Genomic DNA, 23509 nt, shown 5'->3' with positions numbered 1-23509 from the left:
AATTGAGTCATTCCTCGTAAATTTTCTTCATTGTTGGATGAGTAGACCAATAATGTTTTTTACACCAAAAAACATTACTTGTGGGCTATGCTTTCTTCGACTATTGCTTGGGGGATTTGGATCGAGAGAAATGACAAGGTGTTCAATAACAAGATTAGAAGCTCTCATGCAAGTTTTTTAGAGATCTTGGACTTATTATACCTATGGTCTAAGCAAAACATAGAGTTCGCAAGGATTTCTTTTCATGATTTTATTTTTAGATGGGACTCTTTATGTAACCAATGATATTGTTTGTTTCTTTTCCTTGTTATTCTTTGTGAGACCTTCTCGGCCTCCTTGTATTCTGTTTTCCTCTTTGCAATATATTATACTTATCAAAAAAAAAAAATTTTACCACAATACTGCTATGAAAAGCCCAACCATAGTGTCTACTTTGTGTCTGACTTAAACCACAAATAACATCAATTTAAACAGCAGAATTAATAAGATTCATAGCATGATTTAGGGATTTAATTTATTAAAACAGCTGTTAAGTATTATTTCAATATTGACTTGAAGAAAATTAGTAATTTTATTTATTGCTTTCAGCATTCCATTTAAAATTTATTTTTTCCATTTCTGCATTTCCAATGCATCCCAAAGTGTGAAGAAAGTGTTTGAAGTAAAATAACTTATCAAGATTAACTTTAAACAACTCGCAGGAAAATGGGTAAACAGTTAAAATAGGAGCACATTGAAGTGTCGATAACACACGGGATTTTCTTTGAAACTTAGGGCGCCTAAGACTGAAAGGCTTAACAAATTCTGACCATGAAGGGTGTTGTTAATCGTCATTGTCATCTGCACAGGAAGAAGGAAATTTAAGATTCAGATCATGCTATATTTGGCATAGAAATCAAGTAAGTCTTTCTTCTCCTCTAATCCATAAACTCAAATTTGACAAATTACATATAAAAGGATAAGATAATAAGTCTCTTCAGCCCCCTTACCATATGGTCGTAAAAGCATCAGAAATTCTTGGAAATGCAATGCATGAACACCCGGATCAAAATAAATGAGATACAGATTTTACTACCCAGATGTGCAGAATAGGCATGCCTGTACATGGGACGTTCAGGCTAGAGCTAAAAGGCAAATCAAATCAGTGAGATTTCTGATACAAAGATGTAGTAGGCTTGTATATTAAGTTTCTGTGAAAGCTATAACAGTGAAATGTCTCATCTAGAGATAACTTCTCGTTTGTTTGGGATATGGCTTTGATGATGATGATAGAGATAATTTCTCATGCACACTAGTTTCCAAATATGATGGCCTTCTAGCTGTTGCAACACTCGAAAACACCCAAAAAAAAAACATTGAAAACGAACATTTACTAATCTAATTTCTCTAACTTAACTATTCTTTGTCATATTTTATGATTCTATTGAAGCTCTTGTAATTGTAGCCGGTACCAAGGCATTATTGATATTTTAGTCATTTTTAGAACAATCTGGCTTCTGGATTAGAGAAGGCATGCCTCAGTGCAAGCACTCAAAAGGGTCTTGGGGCTTTAAGGAAAGGTCATTTCCGCCCATAAGATACGCCTTATTCAAATAAAGTGCTGGAAAATCTTATGCCTTAGGGGAGACGCACGGCCTTTCAGTGAGAATTGATCAAAGTCAAGAACCCACACGTTGCAACACTTCAGGAAACCAACATAGGGAAGGTAAATGAGACAATTATTAGAGAAGTGTGGAGCCAGGGTAAAGGATGGGTAGCACTACTAGCCATAGGGTCTTTGGGAGGTATCATAGTCATGTGGAATAAAAAAGCATTTCTATGTCAGATCAGCTCATTAGGGCTTTCTCAATTTCAATATTATGCAAATGTCTGCATAAAGAATTATCTGGGACATTCACAGGGTTTGATTCGCTTGTGAGAAAAAAGGGAGGATCTTGGCTAACAAGCAATACGAGATCGTTTGGAGAATTTGTATATAGAAATTTTTTAGTGGATATGCCGCTGGAAAGAAGGCTTTCACATGGTCAAACCATCAGGAAAACCAAAGAATGTCGAAATTTGATAGATTTTTATTATTAATCGAATGGGTAAAACACAATAAATATGGCATTCCAAATGGCAGTGCCTAACCCATGCTCTGATCATTGCCCCATTTTCCTTGAAGCAGGGTTATCATGCAACAGGACAAGACCCCATTCAGATTTGAAAACATGTGGCTATCCCACCATGAGTTCCAAGATAAGGTGAGAGAAGTCAAATTCCTTATCCTTTGTGGGAATACCAGGCATTTGATTTAGGGAAAAATTAAAGGCCCTCAAAGAGAAAATAAGGAATGGAACAAAGAAATTTTTGGTCGAATTGAGAAAAACTGGGAGACTCTTCTCAATGAGATTGAAAGGGGCAAAAAGGAGGAAGAAAATTTATCCTTTCAAGAGATAGCTAATCGAACAAACTTAAAAGCGAATTCCAAAAGGTGGAAACAATGAAGGAGGTGAGTTGGAAACAAAAATCAAGGGTGGGGCTGAGACCCATAGCTCAGTTGGTTTGATGCATTGCAAAGTGACTTTGAGGTTGTGGGTTCAAGTCCAGCTTACCCATCAAAAAAACAAAAAACAAAAAATACAGGGGTGACATGGTTCAAGGAGGGAGATAATAACACAAGGTATTTTCACAGGGTTGCAAATGGTCACAGAAGAACAAGTCATATATCAAGGCTAAGGATTGATGGCAAAGATTGGATGGGAAAGAGAATATCAATCATGGGGTGGTTGATTATTGTCGCAAGCTATACTTGAAAGTCTGGGACAATCGTCCTCTCTTGGATAATTTAGAATTTGAGTGCTTATCGGAGGACCAAAGAATTTGGTTGGAGAAACCATTGGAGATCGAGGAGGTTTACCAGACTATTGGGGCAATGAGTGGAGATAAAGCCCCAAGTCCAGATGATTTTCATGTTGTGACATTGTTTGTGATGATTTGATGCTAGTGTAGCTTTTTAGACTATTATTCTCACAAAACATTCATAGCTATGATCCCTAACAAAGTGGGTGTTGAGGATATCAAAAATTTAAAACCAATTAGCCTTTATGGGATCAGTGTACAAGATCTTGTCAAAAATGTAAGCCACAAAACTAAATGAGGTAATGGAGAGCATAATTGGGCCAGAGCAAGGAGACTTTGTGAGAGGTCATCACATTCTTGATGGGGTTTTAATCGCAAATGAATGTATTTATTCGAGAGTTAAATCAGGACTTCAAGAGTGGTTTACTAAATAGATATGGAGAAAGCATACGAGTCTGGTCCAGCAGTGTTTGATTGGCAACGACTTTGGTCCTACTTGGGATTTGGGGTTCAGAAAAAATTTTAATGATTAGGAGCTAACTGAGGTGATATCTTTCCTTGATCTTATGTATACGGTTCATCTCAACGACAGCGAATAGGATAGGTGGGAATGGATAAGGGCTAAAGACTCAAGATTCTCTGTCAGATCTTTCTATGAGTGGCTTACATCCTATGCAAAGAGTTCCCTAGTGGGATCAATCAGTTTGTCCAGGTTAGTTCCCTCTAAAGTATCATTTTTTATTTGGTTGGCTAATCTTGGAAGGATCCTTACGTTGGATAATTTGATTGTGAGGGGTTGGATCATTCCCAATTGTTGTCCCATTTGCATAAATGATGGGGAATCTGTCGATCATATATTAATCCATTGTTCATTTTCTTATCATATTTGGTCGAACTTCCTTGGTCTTTTCGGTTTTAACTGGGTCCCTCCTCGTAAGTTCTCCTCGTTGTTAGTAGAATGGACTAGTAATGCTTTCCACACCAGAAAAAGGACCCTTTGGGCTATGCTTCCCTTGGCTATTGCTTGGGGGCTCTGGAATGAGAGAAACAACAGAGTGTTCAATAATAAGAATAGAAGCTCTCATGCAGGTTTCTTGGAGATCTTGGGTTTGTTATACCTTTGGTCAAAGTAAAATATAGAGTTCGCAAGGACTACATTTGATGATTTTATTTTTAGATGGCACTCCTTATGTAATTACTGATGATGTTTTTATTTTCTTTGAGGCTCTCTCGGCCTCTTTGTTTCTTGTATTCCCTCTCTGATCAATATATTATACTTTTCAAAAAAAAAAGCATACGACCATGTTAGTTGGGAATGCCTGAAATATTTGATGGGTCGTATGGGATTTGGGGAAAATTGTATTAAATGGGTCATGAAAAGTGTGTTTTCTGCGTTCTTCTCCATTTTGGTAACCCAGCAAATTATTTTGGGAGTTCAAGAGGTCAAAGTATTATTGTGGCAAAAGCATTAAATCAAATGTTGGTGAAAGCTATTTGCATTGGGGCTTTGTCTGGGTTCGAAGTTGAAGTATAGGATCCCATGGTTTCCCACCTGTAGTTTGTAAATTTACCATCATTTTCTTGGAGGTTCCTATCAATTAGATTAGGTTCCACAGAGGAGTTTTAGTATGCTTCAAGATGACCTTACTTCTTGCTCGCAACCTCTCTAGGGTTCCAAGTGGACTGGTTTCCATTTTCTTACTTAGGCCTCCCTTTAGGAGCATCTTATAGAAGTTGGATTATTTGGGATCCGGACATTGAGCATATAGGGAGGAGGACTGGATAATGGAAATTCAAGCATCTTTCAAAGGGAGAGAAGGTGACCCTAATCAAAAGCACTCGTTCAAGCATTCCAATATACTTTTTATCATTGTTCACCATGCCTTGAAGTGTGGAAGTGAAAATAGAGAAGATGCTTCAGGATTTTCTATAGAATAATAGGGAAGGAAATAGGAAGTTTCATCTTGTAAGTGGAATCAGGTTTGCCTTCTTAAGGAAAATGGTGATCTTTGGGATTAGGAAATAGGAGCAATGAATATGGAACTTTTAGGAAAATGATTGTGGCAGTTTGGAGATGAGAGGACAACTTGAGGAAAGCGATAATCAGAGCAAAATATAGGACCAATCAATTCAGTTGGGAGAATGGTCCAGTGACCTCAACTTATGGATGTGGATTGTGGAAAGATATGCACAAGAATATGTTAAGAGTTCCGAAAGAGAATCATGTTCAAAAATGGAGAGAGAATAGAGTGAGATTTTGGGAGGACCGACAGAATGGAATTTTACCCTTAAGATCTCATTTTCCTAATTTATTCTCAATATCTCACAAGAAAAATGTCATAATAAAAGACTTTATAATTCCTTCAGGTGATTAAATCTCTTGGGATTTTAGGTTCAGGAGAAGCTTCAATGATTGAGAGGCTCTAGAAGTCGCTAGTCTGATTGAAAATATATCTAAGGTCCATATAGACTCTCAATGGAGGACAAGCGGGTATGGGAAGCCAACAAGGGCAACACTTTCTTTGTAAAGAATTTTTCTGATCTTTGGTTCTCAACCAATCTTCCTTGTTCCTCGACATTGCTATCGAGGGGCCAAAAGTCCCATTCAAGAAATCTTTTTTCATTTGGACAGCCTCACTCAAGAAGATTTCTCACTATAAATTATCTTATGGCTAAAGGGTTCATCTCCATCAATCGTTGTCCTCTTTATAAATCTACTGAGGAATCAGTCAATCACCTTCTTGCTCATTATCCATTCGCAAGAGAGGTATAGATCCACTTTCTTTTGCTATTCCAAGTCTATGGTGTTTTCTTTCCTCATTTTATCATTTGTTTCAAAACTGGTGTTTGTTTGAAATTCCTCATAAAAAAAGAACCTTGTGGTCTTTAACCTCGTTTAACATTTGAAATATGGATGGAATGGAATAGTAAGGGCGTTTCCAGGGAAAGAACAGTCGTATGATGTCATCTTCTCCATTGTGGGGTTAGTATTCATTTGGACCAAATGTTTTAAAGCAATTAAAGGGGTCTTCTTCAAAGAGTTTGTTTGACACATTGCAAAACAACTTTGAGGTCATGTGTTCCAAGTCCAACTTACCCATCAAAAATAATATGGAATTGAACTTGCTCTAGTTGAGTAGAGCGTTAGATTTCTCCTCTAAAAGTTGTGGACTCTCTTTTGTGAGTTTGATTTCAATCTTGTGTCAGGAGTTAGATAGTGATTTTCAATGGGTGTTCTCAGGAGTGTATGGTTCTAACAAAAGCAAAGAAAGGGGTCAATTTTGTGATGAGCTGAATGATGTGGCTGGGTACTGGGATAAACCTTGGTGTATTGGGAGAGATTTTAATGTGGTAAGATTTTCTCATGAGAAGAAAGGATAAGGTTCTATTTCCAAAGGCATGAGACATTTGGGGAGTTCATTAATCGTTTCTCCCTGATTGATCTTCCTCTGGAAGGGAAGGTTATCACCTGATCTAATAATCAAGTTGTCTCTAGAATGTCCAAGTTGGATAGATTCTCAATCTCGAGGGAGTGGGAGGATCACTAAGGGTTGTTGCACAATCTTCAGTGTCAAATCCAATTTCTGACCACACCCCTAGCATTCTAGAGGCAAGAATGCAAATTATGCATGAGGATTTTCGCCAAAGAGTGGACGCATGGTGCAAAGAATTCAACGTTGTTGGTGACCCCGGGTTTGTTTTCAGGCAAAAACTTAAGGCTCTTAAAGAAAAAAATCAAAGTTTGGAATGTGGAGGTTTTTGGGACAGTTGACTTCAAAAAAGAGAGATTTTGAAAGAGATCAAAATTTTGGACAAAAGGGAGGAAAGGCAAAGCTTATCTTTGGAGGAAAAGATTAAAAGAATCAATCTTCGAGGGAAATTCCAAAAGATTTCCTAATTAGAAGGGGTGAGTTGGAAGCATAAATCAAAGGTGAAATGACTCAAAGAGGGTGCCAACATATTAAATTTTTTCACAAGATGGCCAATGCTGGAAGGAGGTTCAATAACATAAGATGGGTGGTCATCAATGGGGTAAATATTGCAAAGGGGAGGGGGAGAGGATTAGGGATGGGATAGTGGGATTTTATAAAAATCTTTACAAGGAAAAGCACGATTAAGTAAATGGGAAATATGAGTGGGGACAAAGCTCCAAGGCCTGATGGTTTCACATTGGGTTTTTCCAAAACTTGTTGGGATACTATTGGTTTTGATCTCTTAAAAGTGTTTAAAGACCTTCAGATGTCAAATTTCTTGGATTTTGTGCTAAACAATTATGTTGTGGTTTTGATCCCGAAAATAGAAGGGGCTGAAGATTTAGAAGATTTTAGACCAATAAGCTTGCTTAACTCAACTTACAAGATTGTCGCTAAGGTTCTAGCACCTAGATTAAAAGAAGTAATTTCTACAGTGATTGGCTTGAAGCAAGGGACTTTTATTAAGGGCAAACAAATCTTGGATGGGGTAGTAGTTGCAAACGAGTTAATTGATTCGAGATTGAGAGAGGGGCTCCCGGGGTTAGTGTGTAAAATCGACATTCATAAAATGTATGATCACGTGAATTGGGAGTTCTTGAAGTTTTATGTATCGCATGGGCTTTGGAGAAAAATGGATTGTGTGGATAATGAAATGCGTGTCGTTAGCCTCCTTCTCAATTTTAGTTGACGATAGTCCTACTGGGCATTTTAGTAGTACAAGGGGGTTGAGACAAGGGGGTCCTTTGTCTCCTTTATTGTTCACCATAGTAGGTGAGGCTTGTGGGCAGATTGATTAAAAGAGGGGCGATGTTGGGGGAATTAGAAGGGTTTAGTCCAAAACTTGGGGATCCCCAGGTTACACATCTTCAATTCGCTGATGACACTCATTTTTTCTAGAGCATCGACCCATCAAGTGAAATTCTTGAGAGGTTTGCTTTGTTGTTTTGAGATGAGTTCGGGTCTTCGAATAAATTTTAGGAAAAGAAAGCTTTGGGGGTGGGTTATGATCCACAAATCCATAGTTGGGCCAATATGTTTGGGTGCCAAGTGGATCATTTCCTGATTTCCTATTTAGGTCTTCCCCTTGGGGCCACCTACAGAAGCAAGGCAATTTGGGATCCAATGTTGGAAAGAATGGCAAAACGATAAGTTCTTGGAGATCAAGATATCTGTCTAAAGGAGGTAAATTGACCCTTATTAGGAGCACGTTGAAAAGCATTCTAGTTTATCACTTGTCCTTGTTCTCTATCCCTAAAAACGTTGAGGTAAAGTTGGAAATTTTGGTTAGAGACTGTGTAACGACAATGAAGGGAAAAGAATTCATTTGGTCAACTGGAAGGTGGTGTGTGCTCTTAGAATGAATGGTAGCTTGGGTATTAGAAGTTTTAGGATGTACAATAAGGTGTTGCTAGGTAAATGGTTGTGGCAGAAAGTCATCAAAGCAAAATTTGGTGAGAAAAGGTATGGTTGGTTGAGTGGTGATGCGAAGTACTCGAATGAGTGTGGGGTGTGGAAAGATATCACAAAAGGGTACAAAGAATTTTAGAAGCGGATAGTGTTTAGAGTAGGAAGTGGAGATAGCGTTAGGTTTTAGGAAGACATTTGGTGCAGTGAGACAGTGTTATCTTGGCAATTTCCTTTGATCTATGAGCTTTCCTTGAAAAAGGACTTGAACATCGCGAATTTCTTGATTCGTCCTTGTAGTGGTATCTCTTGGAACCTTGATCTTAAAAGGGCTCTTAACGATTGGGAAATTTAGGAGTTAGCCGACCTATTTTCAATTATGGATCTTCATCTACTAGAACCTTCTGAGAGCGACTCTTGGGTATGGACTTGCAGCAAGGACAAAAGATTCTCAGTAAGATCTTTTCGGGCCATTCTAAAGCCTCAAAGTTTAGCTACCTTTCCTTTCAAATTAATTTGGGGTTACAAGGTTCCTTCAAAATTTTCCTTTTTTGCTTGGCAAGCGATTTCAAACAAATTATTAACTTTAGACCAACTTATTTCTAGGGGTGTCATTACTCCAAATTTGTGTTGCTTGTGTCGGCCAAATTGGGAATTTGTTTATCATTTGTGATGTAGGACATCTACAGCTCTAAGTAGTTTTCTAATTCTATTAAATTTTTATTTCTAGTAGGATTTCTATTTCATAGTTATATTAGGAGTATAATTCCTTGTTAGTTTCTAATTTGTTTTAAATTTGTTTTTATTATTTAGAGTATAATTAGAAGTATTTAGAAGTCCCCAATTTGAGTTATAATAGGATTAGAAAGTTAGTATTATGTTATAGATAGGTTAGGAATATTAATTTTTAGTATTTTAGTAGGATTACAAGTTATTATGATGGAGTTATCTATATAAGGAGCTCCAAATCAGAAAATTAATCAATCAATAATTAATTCAATTATCTTTTTTCTTTTAATTACTTTTTAGTTTATGCTTCTTTTTCTTTCAAGCTATTGCTTGTTTATCAATTGAATCTATTGATTCAAATTAATTTTGAGTGTTCCATTGAACATGATCTATCGAATTTATTGATTCACATGCTTCTGCTACGTCAATTTGTTCCTTCATTATCTATTTGCTTTAAATTTTTGGTCTCATTTCTTGTGTTTAATCAAGCTGGAGTGGATTTTCCCCTTTTTTTCGATCGATTCTTTTCTGTAGGGGTGTCAATGGATAGTCGAAAATTTGAATTCGATAGTTTTATATATTCTAAATCCTTATCGGATATGGATTCGAATATTAACATTTTGAATCCGATAGTATCCGATTCGAAATAATATATAATATATATTATTTTATCTGATTTATTTTTTATATAAATAATATATTTTATTTATTTATTATATAAATAGTATAACATATAATAGTTTTTTCTTAATAATGAAAAAATAGTTGGATAAGGAAAAATTGTGTTTTTTTTTTTTATATACAAATTATTCGAATTCTATCAGATATTATCCAATACCCAATAGGATCATTGGATTCGAATTCGAATTCGAATATTAGATAAAAATTTCAGATTGGGATTCGGATATTGCTGTATCCGAACCGATACGCATCCATGGACAGCCCTATTTTTTGGAGATGTGGTCTTAACATCTTCTAGGGTAGGAAAAGGATACTCTAGGCTTTGTTACATTTTGCTATTTGCTGGAGCATTTGGAAAGAGAGAAATAGGAGAATCTTCTTGGACTTGTAGAGCTCTATCCACGAGTTGATTTTGACAGTGCTTGATTTTTTGTTTCATTGGTGCAAGTTGAATGGAGCTGTTAAAATGGTGTTTTTTTAGGAGTTTGTTTTTAAGTGGGACTCATTGTGTTCTTTGTAGCTTGTTTCTCTTTTTTTCTTTTTGTTTAGTTCTTGTTTTTCATTGTATTTGGGGTTAGTCTTCTCAACCACCCTTTAGCTTGATGAATATATTTGTTTACCTATCAAAAACAAAAGTTCCGCACTCAACTATCATCCTAAAAACAAACTTTTAGACCACCCTCCCGATCTTGAACACAAATTTGTCGCAAAATGACAGGGGAACCTTGAGGACACATTTCCAAATCTCACAATCATACAAGGAACGAGCAACCCCACTCTCCTAGCCAAAAGAAATTTTCCTAAACTTTACCACAATAACCCTTCATAAACTCCTTTGGTTACTACCAAACCTCCATTGCCGCTTTTCTAGGAGAGCATAACTCATCAGCCTTAGATTGTACAAGCCAAGGCCTCCAAACTTCTTTGGCAACAGAATAAGTTTATTTGAAAGTCCCTACTAGTCTTACAACTAGACATGGAAACATGTGGAAACTTTAAAAGGCTCTTTGTCATTTGAAACAAGCCCCAAGTGCATGGTCTTTTAAGTTAAAAATACCCTTCAGCATATAATGAAGTCAGTTAGGCAAGTGATCTTGATATCGTTTCACTATCCCCAAATATAGAGTTTTTTGGGGGTTGCTTTATCTCCCAAAAGAGTAAGAAAATGCGACCCACTATTTCCTACATGAGGTACAAGTTGTGTCACTAGAGAGCTAATTTGGCTACATGAAGTGATCAATTCAATGGGTTTCAACATTTCAAAGCCATTCCACTTACTCTCTTGCGTGACAATCAAATTCCTATTATGAATTTATATTTTTCACAACAAGATAAAGCATCTTAAAATTGATTAAAGTCAAGTCCTTAGTGGATTTTTTTTACATACAACACACGTCTCAAATCTCAATTAAAGATCAACTGCTGGTATACTCACAAAAGCATTTCCATCAGATTGTCAAACCTTTCTTGTTTCCAAGCTTTTTCAATGTTCGATCTATTTTTATAAAATTTAGTTTTAAGAAGTTTGTACTCATTCCTAAGGAACCACTTCTTATCATATTCGATCTATTTTTATTAATACCAAAGATTAAGAAAAGGGCATTCCTTCTCTTTAAACAACAATGTAAGAACATGAAAAGAATCAGAATTTCCTTTTTAACGTAAAATAAATAGAACCCATTATTAATTTATGCAAATTCTGTTCGATAAGACCATTTTCAATTATCAAACCTAAATAGATTTGAAAACAAATTGAAGCAGAAATTTGGAAGAAATGACGATGAAGAGAGAGAGAGGATGAAGTACCGAAGTAGCGGCGCTCGTTAGCGGCCTTGGCTTTTTCGAGCATTTTGTCAAGATCTTCTTGAAACTGAACATCCCATTTGGCGACCTGGTTTGCGAAAATTGCTCCTAAGCCCATCCCCAATACGTGCTCCCATGGATCTGAAAAACAAACCAACAGATATAATTAATCTACCAAATACAAAGAGAAGTGAATCAAATTAGGGTTAATTTCCAGGGTGTCAAGGAACTCACGCCTCATGAGGGGAAGTTTACGAAGGCCATTGGAGTAAATCTGGGTCGTAAACCCCAGCAGCACACCGATCATCGTTGCTGTTCCTGGCATATTTTCACTCTCTCGCTCGGTCGCTCGCTCTTTCTCTCTCGTTTAACTTTCACAGTATCATCTTCTCTCTATTGATAGCTGAGTTTTTTTATATTACCTCCCTACTCAGTGTGGGATATTCGAAACGCCTCCCTGTCAATTAGGGCTGGCAATGGTCGGATAATATCCGCTTCCCGAGTTATTCAGGTATGGGTACAAATTTTTTGTCCGATCCCGAATTCAGGTAAATTTTTCCACAATTAGTTTTATCCGAATATTTCTAGGGTCGGATATGGCTGTGTCATATCCAATTGGAATATCTATTCATCCAGATTTAATATAATAAATTCACAATAAAATATATGTATAATCCAAAATTAAGGTTTTTCTATCATGTTCATAATGAGGTATATATATTTGACTTGGATATCAACTTGAAATTTGAGTACAAGTTGGATATGGACATCTTTTAAAAAAGTGGAAAACTAGTCGGAAATGAATATCCTTAGGAAAAGTGGGTAAAATTTTGGACATGGATAATCAGATTTAGAGTTGGATAAGGATATGGAAATAGCTTCATTCGACCCCACACTTGACCCATTTCCAGTCCTACTATCAATTAAGGCTGACAACGAATCGATTTAGTGTCGAATCAGTACCACTCCAATATCAATCCAAAAAATTTTAAGCATGTACCTGATCTAATTGGATTAATGAACATGTGAACTGAATCCGATCCATTTCATTTCATCCTTCATCCAAAATTGATCAGATCCGAACACAAGCCTTGTTTTCAAATTACCAATATTAAAAAAATATAAAATTTTAAAAAATCTACTTTCCAACTACAAATACAGATGGAAACCAAAAAGACTAAAATGTTGTATCTATACATATTTATATGAAATTAAGTATTAAAAAAATTATTAAAAACAGGTTCGGAGCAAATTGGGGTCATTCAAATCCGATCCGAAATTGTTTTGGATCTAATATTTTAATCTAAATCCAATCTGAAAATTCGATTTTTCATGTTTTTTGGATCGAATTGAACCGATTCAAACATTAGGTATATTTCGGATCATTGCCTACCCTACTAATAATGGCTCGATTTAAAATGGTTTTAAAAATCAAGCGTGTCCGAGTCAATTCGAAAGAGTCGAAGCAAACTCAAAGTCCTCTGAGCAAGTTTTCCAATGAGAACTGGTCACCATTGACTCATTAGCCTCCATGTCAATTCGTCAAATTTTTAAAAATCTCTGGTCATTGTTTTAAATTTTTAGCTATGTTATTTTTTTTTTGAAAGGTAATTTTTTTTTTTTTTTAGCTATGTTAACTTCTTAGGTTTAAGGATTATTTTGTATGAATATTATGTTGAGCTTTCCGGCTTTCCACTCCTTGATATGAGAACGCCTTATTTATGTGGCTTTGACTTTGATCCAACGCCTTTTCTCTCTTGAAGACGTTGTCCAATTGTCATATGCTTTGTTGTGAGCTTCAAGTTGGTGGAAGGCTTGAAGGAGATAAAGAAGATGCCCATGTGCGATGCCTACCCAAAATCCTTTGAAGATTAAGTCAGACTACAGAATAAGATATCTAAAGATTTGGAGAAGATGATGAATATTGTATTAAAGGGTGTATTGGGTTATCAGAGTGAATGTATATGTGTAAAATCAAGATCTAAACCCTCTCTTAGTTTTTTAGGGTGGGGGTAATAATTGAATCCCAGGAGCAGGTATCATCACATCACTTGTCCATATGTCATGCAAAATAGGATATGAGTTGGATGGTTGTTGTTGATATTGCCATTGGTACTTGTACCCATGCTTCATTAATGTTATATTTGAGTTGGATTAGCATTGTCTTAGTGTATTTAATGATGAGTAGGTGATTTTTCACTATTTGGGGTGTGGTACATTCTCTTTTTAGATAAGTGTTGGAAGGTATCATATTTAATGTCTTGGATTTGATGCCCAAAAAGTGTAGATCACCTTAAATTTTTTGTATTATTATGCTAGACATCTCATCGAAGGTATGGGTTTACTGACCTTACTTTTAGTTGTATTTTCCACCAGGATTGTGCTACATTGAATACTCGGTTTGTACCATCCTTACTATATTCATATCGTGTTTAGTGAAGGTTTGAGGTTGATAGGAAGGCTTGAGGGTCCCTTCCTTCATTTCGGTGAACTATAAATTAGAAATCCGTTGTCCTTATCGATAATTCTACGAACTTCTTGCAAATCAGCGTTAGCTCCCTCACTTTTAGATACATGTCTTTTGATCTGAGGTAGGGATAGAAATGGGCTCCATAAATATGATGTTTCCCGTTAAGGTAGTATGATAGAGTCATACATTGAGAAAAGTCATTGCTTGAGCCATAAGATCTTACAGGTCCGTAAGTTATGGGTTTATGGGATGTCTAGAAATATTAGACGATTATAAGGGTAGGTTTGATTGCATGTAATTCACTTTTCTAGGTAAATTGAATTCCTTGGGAAAATGGTGTTAAATTTTAAAATTAAATTTCTAGAAGTCTTACTTTATTTTAAGGGTTGTAGGGAGAGTATTTATTGATCGATGCTATGTAGATTGCAGAAATGTAAGATTGTACAAATAATGAGATAAAACTTTGGGAGTAAGATTCATTCCATAGGGATAATGGATATTCAATTTTTTTCTTCGAATTGAAGCCAAAACAGAATTTTAAAACAGATTAAAAGAATAACAACTAAGAAATGAATTAAAAACTTAAATAAGAGAAAGAATAGAGATTGAAAATAATGTAAGAAGGGTTTAGAGAGATCAAATTAGCTTTTGCAAGTCATCATAATGCTGAATAATTCTCATTGTAACTCAATCCACGTAATAAATTGTTATTCGTGGATTGAAAGATAAATTGATTAATCACTTGAAGGTAATTAGAAAATAGCAATTATAAATCCTAAATTTATAGGAGATTATCCAACTTATATTTCGAATTCATCACAAAGTATGATTAAGCTTGAACTCATCAAGCAATAATCATCAAAGTTAAAATTGAAAATACAAATCGGATGATCTCATTTTAAGAGGCTTCATAAGAACATAATTGAAGCAAAAATAATGGAATTGAAATAGCAATATTAAGATGAACTCGCTCCGACATCATCGAACTCTCTAAGGAGAGTATGGCCGATCATCGCGAGGAATAAATTACAATAATAGTAAAATAAGTGAAACATGGTAGAGAAGAGAATGAAAAAAGTCTATGTTGCAATTCGATTTCCTCTTGATGATCCTCCAATGGAGTTACAAAGAAATTTAAATAACAAAATGAAAGAAAAACACTCTTGAGATCTCACTTCTACAAGAATTCTTTCTCTCAAAAGAAAAATCAAAAAATTACAAAGAAATTAAGAAGAAGTAGAGGAATAAGAGAAACCCTTTCTTTAGAGATTGAGACTCTATTTATATAGAAAAAGGTGTGTACAAGAGTAAAAAGTAGCCTCCACTTTTCTTTACACAAGAGGAGAACATGAGTTAAGTGAGCCCAAATGCTTTTGTCTTGAGATTTGAGTTTCAAAATGCTGATTTTTTGCACAAGAAACATACGTAATCAGATTTATATAATTATTTATATATAATTAAGTCTAATTATCATCTATTAACATGCACCATGATGTTTTGAAACTTATCATGATTAGTACCTTAATACGAAGAAATAGGGACAAAAATTAAGATAAATGTCTGGAAAATGTGCGTATAATTCAGTGTTTCAAAACACTTATCATTTATGTAATTTTGTATGGGCCTCACTTCACATGTATGGTTGACACATGTCACTTTCTTTCTCTTTTCTATCTCATCAACTTTGCATTTCCCATGTAACCATTATTGCTTTTCTCATGTACTCTTTTAGAATCTCTACCTTCATTGATGAACCCCATTACCATCAATTTTCTTCATTTTCTCATGCAATCAATCTTAAGTCCCAATACATTTTCGTTTTCCATCTTGAACCCTCTAGAAACCTTCTTGAAACTCCTTGAACATGCATCCTAACATGCTAGAAACATCCCTCACCACTTATATATACATGTAGGAAGTCTCATCTATAACCAAGTCCTTGAAATAGCCTTTGAGAAGAGAGAAAGTGAGTAAGATACTATCAATACTCTAAATTTCACATCTTGTTTAAGTGGAGGTCTCATTTTCAACTTGTAAAGTTTCTTTTTGAATTAACTTAGTAATTTTCTTTTCATCATTTTAATTATTGTTGTTCTTCTTCTTGGTTGTAAGTCTTGGGTTAGTGTGTTTCTACACTATTTGAGAAGCAGAGTTCCAGAAATTTGGATTCTATCTTTTTCCACATAGTATCAGAGCCACAAAGGTAATGTTGATATTGTCTAGACTCTCTTGGTGAAGAAGATCAATTGCTCTTGAAGATGGATATGGGTGGAAAGTTCAAAGGCTTTGGTATTGAGTTACTTATTCAATCCAACTATAAGATATGGAGATCATGTATGAAGTTCTATCTTCTTAACGAAGACTTATAGGAGGTTGTTGGTGGAGATAATACGGTGGCTCCTCAAGATACTCCAGAAAATATTGATAATTTGAAGAAATGGTGAACGACTAATGCAAAGGCAAAGTCAATTTTGAAGCGTTCTATCTCTCATGGCTTATTTGATCATATCATGGGTTGTAAATCCGCTCGTGAAATTTGGACTACTCTTGATGGGTTGTTCAACAAGAAGGATGTGACTCGATTGCAATTGTTAAAAATATGAATTGGCTAACACTAGCCAAGGTGGGTTCTCTATCTCACAATTCTTCTTGAAGATTAAAATCTTTATTCATAAATTTTTATTCTTGATCCGAAAAAACCTATTTTGGAGGCACGAATGAAACACCACATCATTCGTGGGTTAAAAAGAAAATATATTCCTTATGTTACATCTATTCAAGGGTGGGTTGTACAACCATCCTTGGTGGAGTTCAAAAACCTTCTTACTTCTCAAGAGTTTTTGGCTCATCAAATGACTAGATGCTCAATTATGATGAATGATGGAGATGCTTTATTTTCAAGTAACAAAAAAATTATAACAATGGCAAGGATAAAGGTAGAGGTTCCAAAAATAATGAAAAACTCTAATGATGCTTCTTTCAAGCATAACGTTGAGAATCATCTAGTAAATATGATAGAAATTGAAAAAGATATCAAGTGTTACCAATGTGATAAACTTGGGCATGTAAGGAAGAATTGTCATGTAAAATTGAAAGAATGAAATGTACCCAAGAAGGAAGGTGAACCTAAAGACGATCAGGAATGGGGAAAATACTTCATAACAAATACCATTTTAATTAATGCTTTGACATTAATTAATGTTGATAACGATTGGTTCATTGATTCCGGTTGTAGGTATCATTTTATTGGTGATGAGTCTAAGTAATCAAGTTTCTGTTATTACAACGGTAATAACATTATTATCATGGCAAACAACTCTATTCACCTAGTTGAAAAAGAAGGAGTTGTTACCATAAAAAATGATGGAGTTGATCACATCACACTCAATAGTATTTTTCAAGTACCAAGCATGAAAAAGAACCTCTTATCCATTGTTAATGCGGTGGATTTGGGACATTATGTCTTATTCGGTCTAAAAGACATGAAATTCCTTTGAAATATTTCAGAGTTGAAGACGGATGTCGTTCATACAGGCACAAGAGTTAAATATTTATTTGTTTTATCTTCAATTACGTCTTATGTTAATAGTATGAGTTCAAATGAGGATGCATCAATTTGGCATGCTAAATTGGAGCACCTTAGCATGTATAAATTGAAAGTTATGGTGTTGAAAAATTTGGTGAATGAATTGCCCAAATTAACTTCATTTGATTATAGAGGTGTGTATGAAGGTTGTCAATATGGTATTTGACAAGTTTTATTCTAAGTGTAAGATCTCATTCGAGCTTATCCATAGTGATTTGATGGGACCTTATAACACCATTCATATTCGGATTTCCATTATATGTTGTTTGTGGATGATTTTACAAGATATACATGGGTTTATTTTATTAAAGAGAAGCCGGAAGTATTTTTAAAGTTTAAAGAATTTAAAATGACTGTTTAAGGTGTCATTGACAAGAAGATTAAGAGGTTGAGAATGGATAATGACGGTGAATTTACTTCCAATGACTTTTTTTCATTTTGTCAGACAAATTATATTAGAAGAGAGCTATCTTGTGCTTATACACCTCAACAAAATGAGGTGGCCGAAAGAAAGATTAGACACATCGTTGAGATTTGTAAATGTTGGCTACATGCAAAGAATTTGCCCAAGACCTTGTGGACGGATATGACATGTGCAACTTATGTGATTAATAGGGTGCCTCTTAGCTTGGTTAATATGAGATCTCCCTATGAGTTGATGTTTGGGAAGAAGCCTAGCGTCAAACATTTTAAAGTATTTGGGTATATTTATTTTTTTCATGTACTGGATCAAATGAAATCAAAATTGAATTCTAAGGCAAAGAAATGCATTTTCATTGGTTATGATGAAAGGAAGAAAGGTTGGAAGTGCATGGATCTCAAAACCCATAATTTTGTGGTTTCTCGTTATATTTGATGAAATTTTATCCTATTATAAGGATGATGGTGTTGTCATTGGAAGGAACATTCTTGTTCACATTGAGCCTCAAAATGAAATTAGCTTACCTATAAACTCAAATGCTCTTATGATGCCCAATGATTCAACTTCTTTGTCTAAGGGAAAGCAATGTGATAGGGGGGGGGGGGGGGGGTGGAGTTGATTATCATGAGCTGGATGAACAACAAAATTATAATAATACGGGAGAGGTGAAGAGTGCACCTCTTCTTAAAAGGTCAAAAAGGCAAATTGTTTTGCCTGCTCATTATAAGGATGGAAATTTTGAATCTATGCACTCTTATTTTTTTACTATTCCAATTGAGGAAGGCGAACCTTCTTATTTTGATGAAGCAAAGGGTGTTTAAGAATGAGAGTGTGGCATGGATGAAGAGTTCCAAGCTCTTATAAAGAATCAAACTTGGGATCTTATACCTAAGCCCAATGATGTAAAAACCTATCACATATGGTCTACAAAATCAAACGTAAAGTAGATGGTAGTGTGTATGGACAGATTCAAGGCAAGGTTTGTTGCTCGAGGGTTTTTTCAAAAATATGGAGAGGACTATGAGGAAACCTTTAGTCCAGTTGCAAAAATGACTTCGATTCGAGTTGTAATTTCCTTGACGGCTAGTCATGGTTGGAAATTGTGGCAGCTTAATGTTAAAAATGCATTCTTATATGAAAAAATCAATAAAGACATCTATATGGAACAACCACATGGTAATGTATCTCATTCACATCTAGAGTTCGTCTGCAAACTCAAGAAGGCCCTCTATGGATTAAAGCAATCACCTAGAGCTTGAAAGTGCAAACTTTGAGCCAAACTTGCCATTTACATGGAGATAAAAGATCTGGAAAATCTTAGTCACTTTTTTGACTTGAAAGTAAATTCGATGAATGAAGGAATATTCATATCACAAAAAGATTATGCAAAGAAACTTGTTCGCAAGTTTGGTTTGGACCAAAGTAAGCAATGTTCCATCCCTCTTGATATTAACATAAAGTTAAGACATGATGAAGGTAAGCTTTTTCCGGATCCTTGACCTTATCGTGCTCTTGTTGGTAGTCTCATTTATTTAAACTATTATAAGATCGGATATTGCATTTTATGTTGGGCTTGTTAGCCGTTACATGCAAGCTCCATATAAACCACACTTGGAGGTAGCTAAGCGAATCTTGAAGTATGTTTACTCTACACTTGATATGGGTCTTTTGTTGAAAAAGGGAGTTATGTTCGAATTGGAAGATATTCCGATGCCGATTTGGGTGGTGATTTAGATGATTGTAAGTCCACATCTGGTTATGTTTTCTCATATGGATCGGCATGTGTTTCATGAAGTAGTTAGAAACAAGATTCGATGTCTCTTTTTACGACAGAGGAAGAATATAAGGCTTCATTTCTTGCCGCACAAGAATGAGTGTGGCTACGTCGGTTGATCGATGATGTTTCTTCATAAATTCACCAACCAACTACTATATATTATGACAATTAAAGTACTCTAAAGCTGCAACAAATCCTGTTTGTCACACAAAGACCAAGCATATTGAAATTAAACATCATTTCATTCGTGAAAAGGTGCTTGATCGATCAATTGAAATTTTGAAGGTGCGGAGCAACGACAACTTTGAGGACATCTTTACCAAGTCACTCTCCAAAGGATCATTTGAATTTCTTAAAGCCAAGCTTGGTATTATTTCTAAAAAATCATTTTAAGGGGGAGTGTTAAATTTTAAAGTTAATTTTCTAAAAGTCTTACTTTATTTTAAGGGTTGTAGTGAGGATATTTATATAATTTTGTATGGGCCCCACTTCACATGTGTGGTTGACACATGTTATTTTCTCTTTCTTCTCAACCTCATCACCTTTGCATTTCTTATGTAACAATTATTGATTTTCCGTGTACTCTTCTAGAATCTTCACCTTCATTGATGAACCCCATTACCATCAATTTTCTCCATTTTCCCATGCAACCACCCTTAAGTCCCAATGCATTTTTGTTTTCCATCTTGAACCCTCTTGAACTTCTTAAACACACAATCTAACATGCTAAAAACTTCCCCCATTACCTATATATACATACTATTTATAACCAAGTCCTTGAAATAACCCTTGAGAAGAGAAAATGTGAGTAAGATATCATGAACACTCCAAATTCCATATCTTGTATAAGTGGAGGTCTCATTTTCAACTTGTAAAGTTTCTTTTGAATTAACTTAGTAATTCTCTTTTCATCATTTTAATTGTTGTTCTTCCTCTTTTTTGGTTGTGAGTCTTAGACTAGTGTGTTTCTACACTATTTGAGAAGCAGAGTTCCAGAAATTTGGATTCTGTCTTTTTCCACAAATGGCAACCTAGAAAATATGTAGTCCATTGTTTGATTGCATTTAGGATAAACAAAAAACAAAAGAAGAGTCATGTTACACTGCCTTCCAACAACACTACCTTCCGCATTGTGTGGACAAAGAACCATCGGTATTACTTGAGTATACAACATTCATATCTAAAAAATAAAAACTTTTATAGTTTTGTGCACACCTCCACATCAGCACGTTGTTGGGGGTAGTGTTGTAAGAATAAGTCTGTTTAGCATTTTTCAAAAAGAAAACAAGGGGGGGGGGGGGAGAGAGAAAATGTGGGGACCACACTTTGCCCTACATTCAAAGCATATAACACAGGATGGATGAGAGAGAGAGAGAGATGCATGAATTTGATTTTTCCTGGGAATCGTTTGATTTAATCAATAATCTTTGAGATTGTTTTCCTTGGAAAATCAGTAATCAAACATTGAAAAATATTGGTTTTCCGTTCTTCCATCTATTCTCAAATTCCAATCAAACATACTTGAAATTTTTTTTCTCCAACAACATCGGAAAATATTGTTATTTTGGTGAATATTGGATAAAATTTAATAATTGTTCTTATTATCTTAAAGATTACACCATTGTCTTTTTCACTAAAAGATAAAAGGGGGGAGAGAAAATACTGAAAAATGAATGTAGTGGATAATGTTAACGTCCCCATGAAATATTAGACGTTAGTATTCCTCTTATTTATTTATTTATGCCTATCATTTAGTATATTTCATTCTTTTTAGTTCTCTTACTAGTTTAATTTGATTGTTTCAATTATGAGGCTCAGTGGCACCGTACTTTGGTTTGATTTTTGATGATTTTTATATAGGCCCACCCACACCCAATTGGTTCAAACTCAAGCCCCATTGGAGCAGCAGAGACACCTACATCTCTATTTTCTTTAGTTGCTATTACATTAGCCTTCATGATATTTGAGATCATGGTTCATAATTTTTATCTTTGGACCATTTTGAGTGATCTCTTCTAATCTTTATGGTCTGTTCTCGCTTGGACAATCGTAGTCTTGTAAAGACATTCCCAGCCTTATGGGATTAGTTGCTCATAATTCTCATGTTGTGTCATCGACTGTGAATCAACTCTCATCCTTTTCTTTTTTTTTTTATGATAATATCAATTATACTGTTTTTTATTAATTTATTATATCAGTTATAATTGATTAATTATTTTTATCTCTGTATTTCACAAAGGTCAGATAAAAATCCTTAACATTATAAATTTGAGCTATCTAATTATGATATTTTATGAAATCTCTTCCATTACTATGCTTATTTTGGATCTCACAAGTTGTTCATCTTGAATTCTAAATTTACCTCAAATTACTTGAATAGTTTTCATTTGACAGTATTTGATCATTGTATCCAACATTTTATCACATTCAAATAAATTGTTTATTATTTCAAGGGTTGGAATATGTAGAATCACAAAAAAAGATTCACAAAAAATATGTAATCCCGATCCTTGTTAGTTATCTCCCGTTTAATTCTTGAAAAATTTACAATTTTTTCATTTTTTTTTTCTTCAATGAAAGTATGTTCTCCAGATTATTGAATTATTTTGAATAATTCACGTATTTTAAGTTAAAAAGAGCTTAAAGGCAGGGTTAAAAGTTGGTGTTAGTAGGCCCAAAATATTATATAATACAGAGCACCAAATACATGGAGTTTGGTATCTACCAGACTACATGCGGTACAGGATCAAGATTCTCAAAAGAAATATGGACCAACAATAGTTAAAGTAAAAGAATGAAATCGGTAAAATAAATTTTAAATAATCCTATAAACAAAATATAATCTTTGAGATGAGAGAGTCACATAGAAGTCCTTCTTTGAGTAGAAAGCAAGCAAAACAAAAGCCCTAAAAACAAAAACAAAAACAAAAAAAAACCACACTTTTGTTTTTCTCCAACCCAAGCAAGCATATGTACCAATTACCAAATATAAAACTAACAAGAAATGATTTTAAACTCGGAAACTTAAAAGATCAACTCGTCCGAGTCAAGTCATCCGAGTCAATAAATTTATCAGAATTAATTATATGACAAAAAAATTTGTTTTAATGATTTAAAATATGTTTTATTTGCTATCTATAAAAGAAAATATTAGATGTAACACACCTTTGAGATTGTCTACCAAGCCTCCTCAAAATTCCATATTATGGAGTCTACTTGGTCGAGTTTTGACTTAATCCCCAATACTCGATGTAACAAACACACCGAGTCATTACTCGAAAATGTAGTAAATCATCAAGTCAAAATCTCAATCGGTTAATTTGGCTATATATAATTTTTTTGGAGATCAAAACATTTTTAAATTTAATATACAAAAATGATTTTAAATTGAACTCGCCATTTTGATTTCGACTTGTTGAACATTCAAGTTGAGTCCAATCGAGTTTTCTAGTCTTAAAACCATGCATTAAATATGACATACACAGCACAGAGAGACATACAAAAACTGAAGAAATTTTCCATCTGACTCTATGAGTTTCTGAATAATCTCAATGGGTTCAAACTTTTCGAGTTTATATACTAAGTCACCTATGAAATTCCATGGAGTCCACTCAGTCAAGGTTTGAGGTGACTCAGTGAGTTTAAGAACTATAAGAAGCACAACATCCTTAACTCTCTCGAACACACATCCATACATCTTTTTCCTATTTATATTTCTTTCTTCGTGGGCACATTTGTTACAATGTGACACAAAAAAGGTGGCAAAAGAATAATCTTTAATGCTAATATAAATATAATATGTCCACTTTGTTCTGGACCTTAT

General features: G+C 34.7%; 1 protein-coding gene across 1 annotated transcript; it reads right to left on the bottom strand.

Annotated features, from left to right (window-relative positions):
- Positions 1 to 655: 655 nt before the first annotated feature.
- On the bottom strand, positions 656 to 11830 carry LOC147410979 (excitatory amino acid transporter). The gene is made up of 3 exons (XM_086442596.1): positions 11667 to 11830; positions 11436 to 11573; positions 656 to 840 (listed from the first exon to the last, which is right to left on the bottom strand). The coding sequence occupies exons 1-3, from the start codon at positions 11755 to 11757 to the stop codon at positions 824 to 826; spliced, it is 246 nt and encodes an 81-aa protein (XP_086298722.1). The 5' UTR covers positions 11758 to 11830; the 3' UTR covers positions 656 to 823.
- Positions 11831 to 23509: the final 11679 nt, after the last annotated feature.

The sequence above is a fragment of the Akebia trifoliata genome, chromosome 1 (assembly GCF_017979445.1).
Source record: "Akebia trifoliata isolate Shusen 1 chromosome 1, ASM1797944v1, whole genome shotgun sequence".
Taxonomy (NCBI): Eukaryota; Viridiplantae; Streptophyta; class Magnoliopsida; order Ranunculales; family Lardizabalaceae; genus Akebia; species Akebia trifoliata.
This window is presented reverse-complemented; position numbering and strand designations above follow the sequence as displayed.

Bases quoted from the DNA above. Each gene is read 5' to 3' on its own strand.
- LOC147410979 (XM_086442596.1), bottom strand. From the start codon at position 11,757: ATGCCAGGAACAGCAACGATGATCGGTGTGCTGCTGGGGTTTACGACC. The intron at 11,574-11,666 runs GTGAGTTCCTTG...TTTGTTTTTCAG, and splicing joins TAAACTTCCCCTCATGAGGC to ATCCATGGGAGCACGTATTG.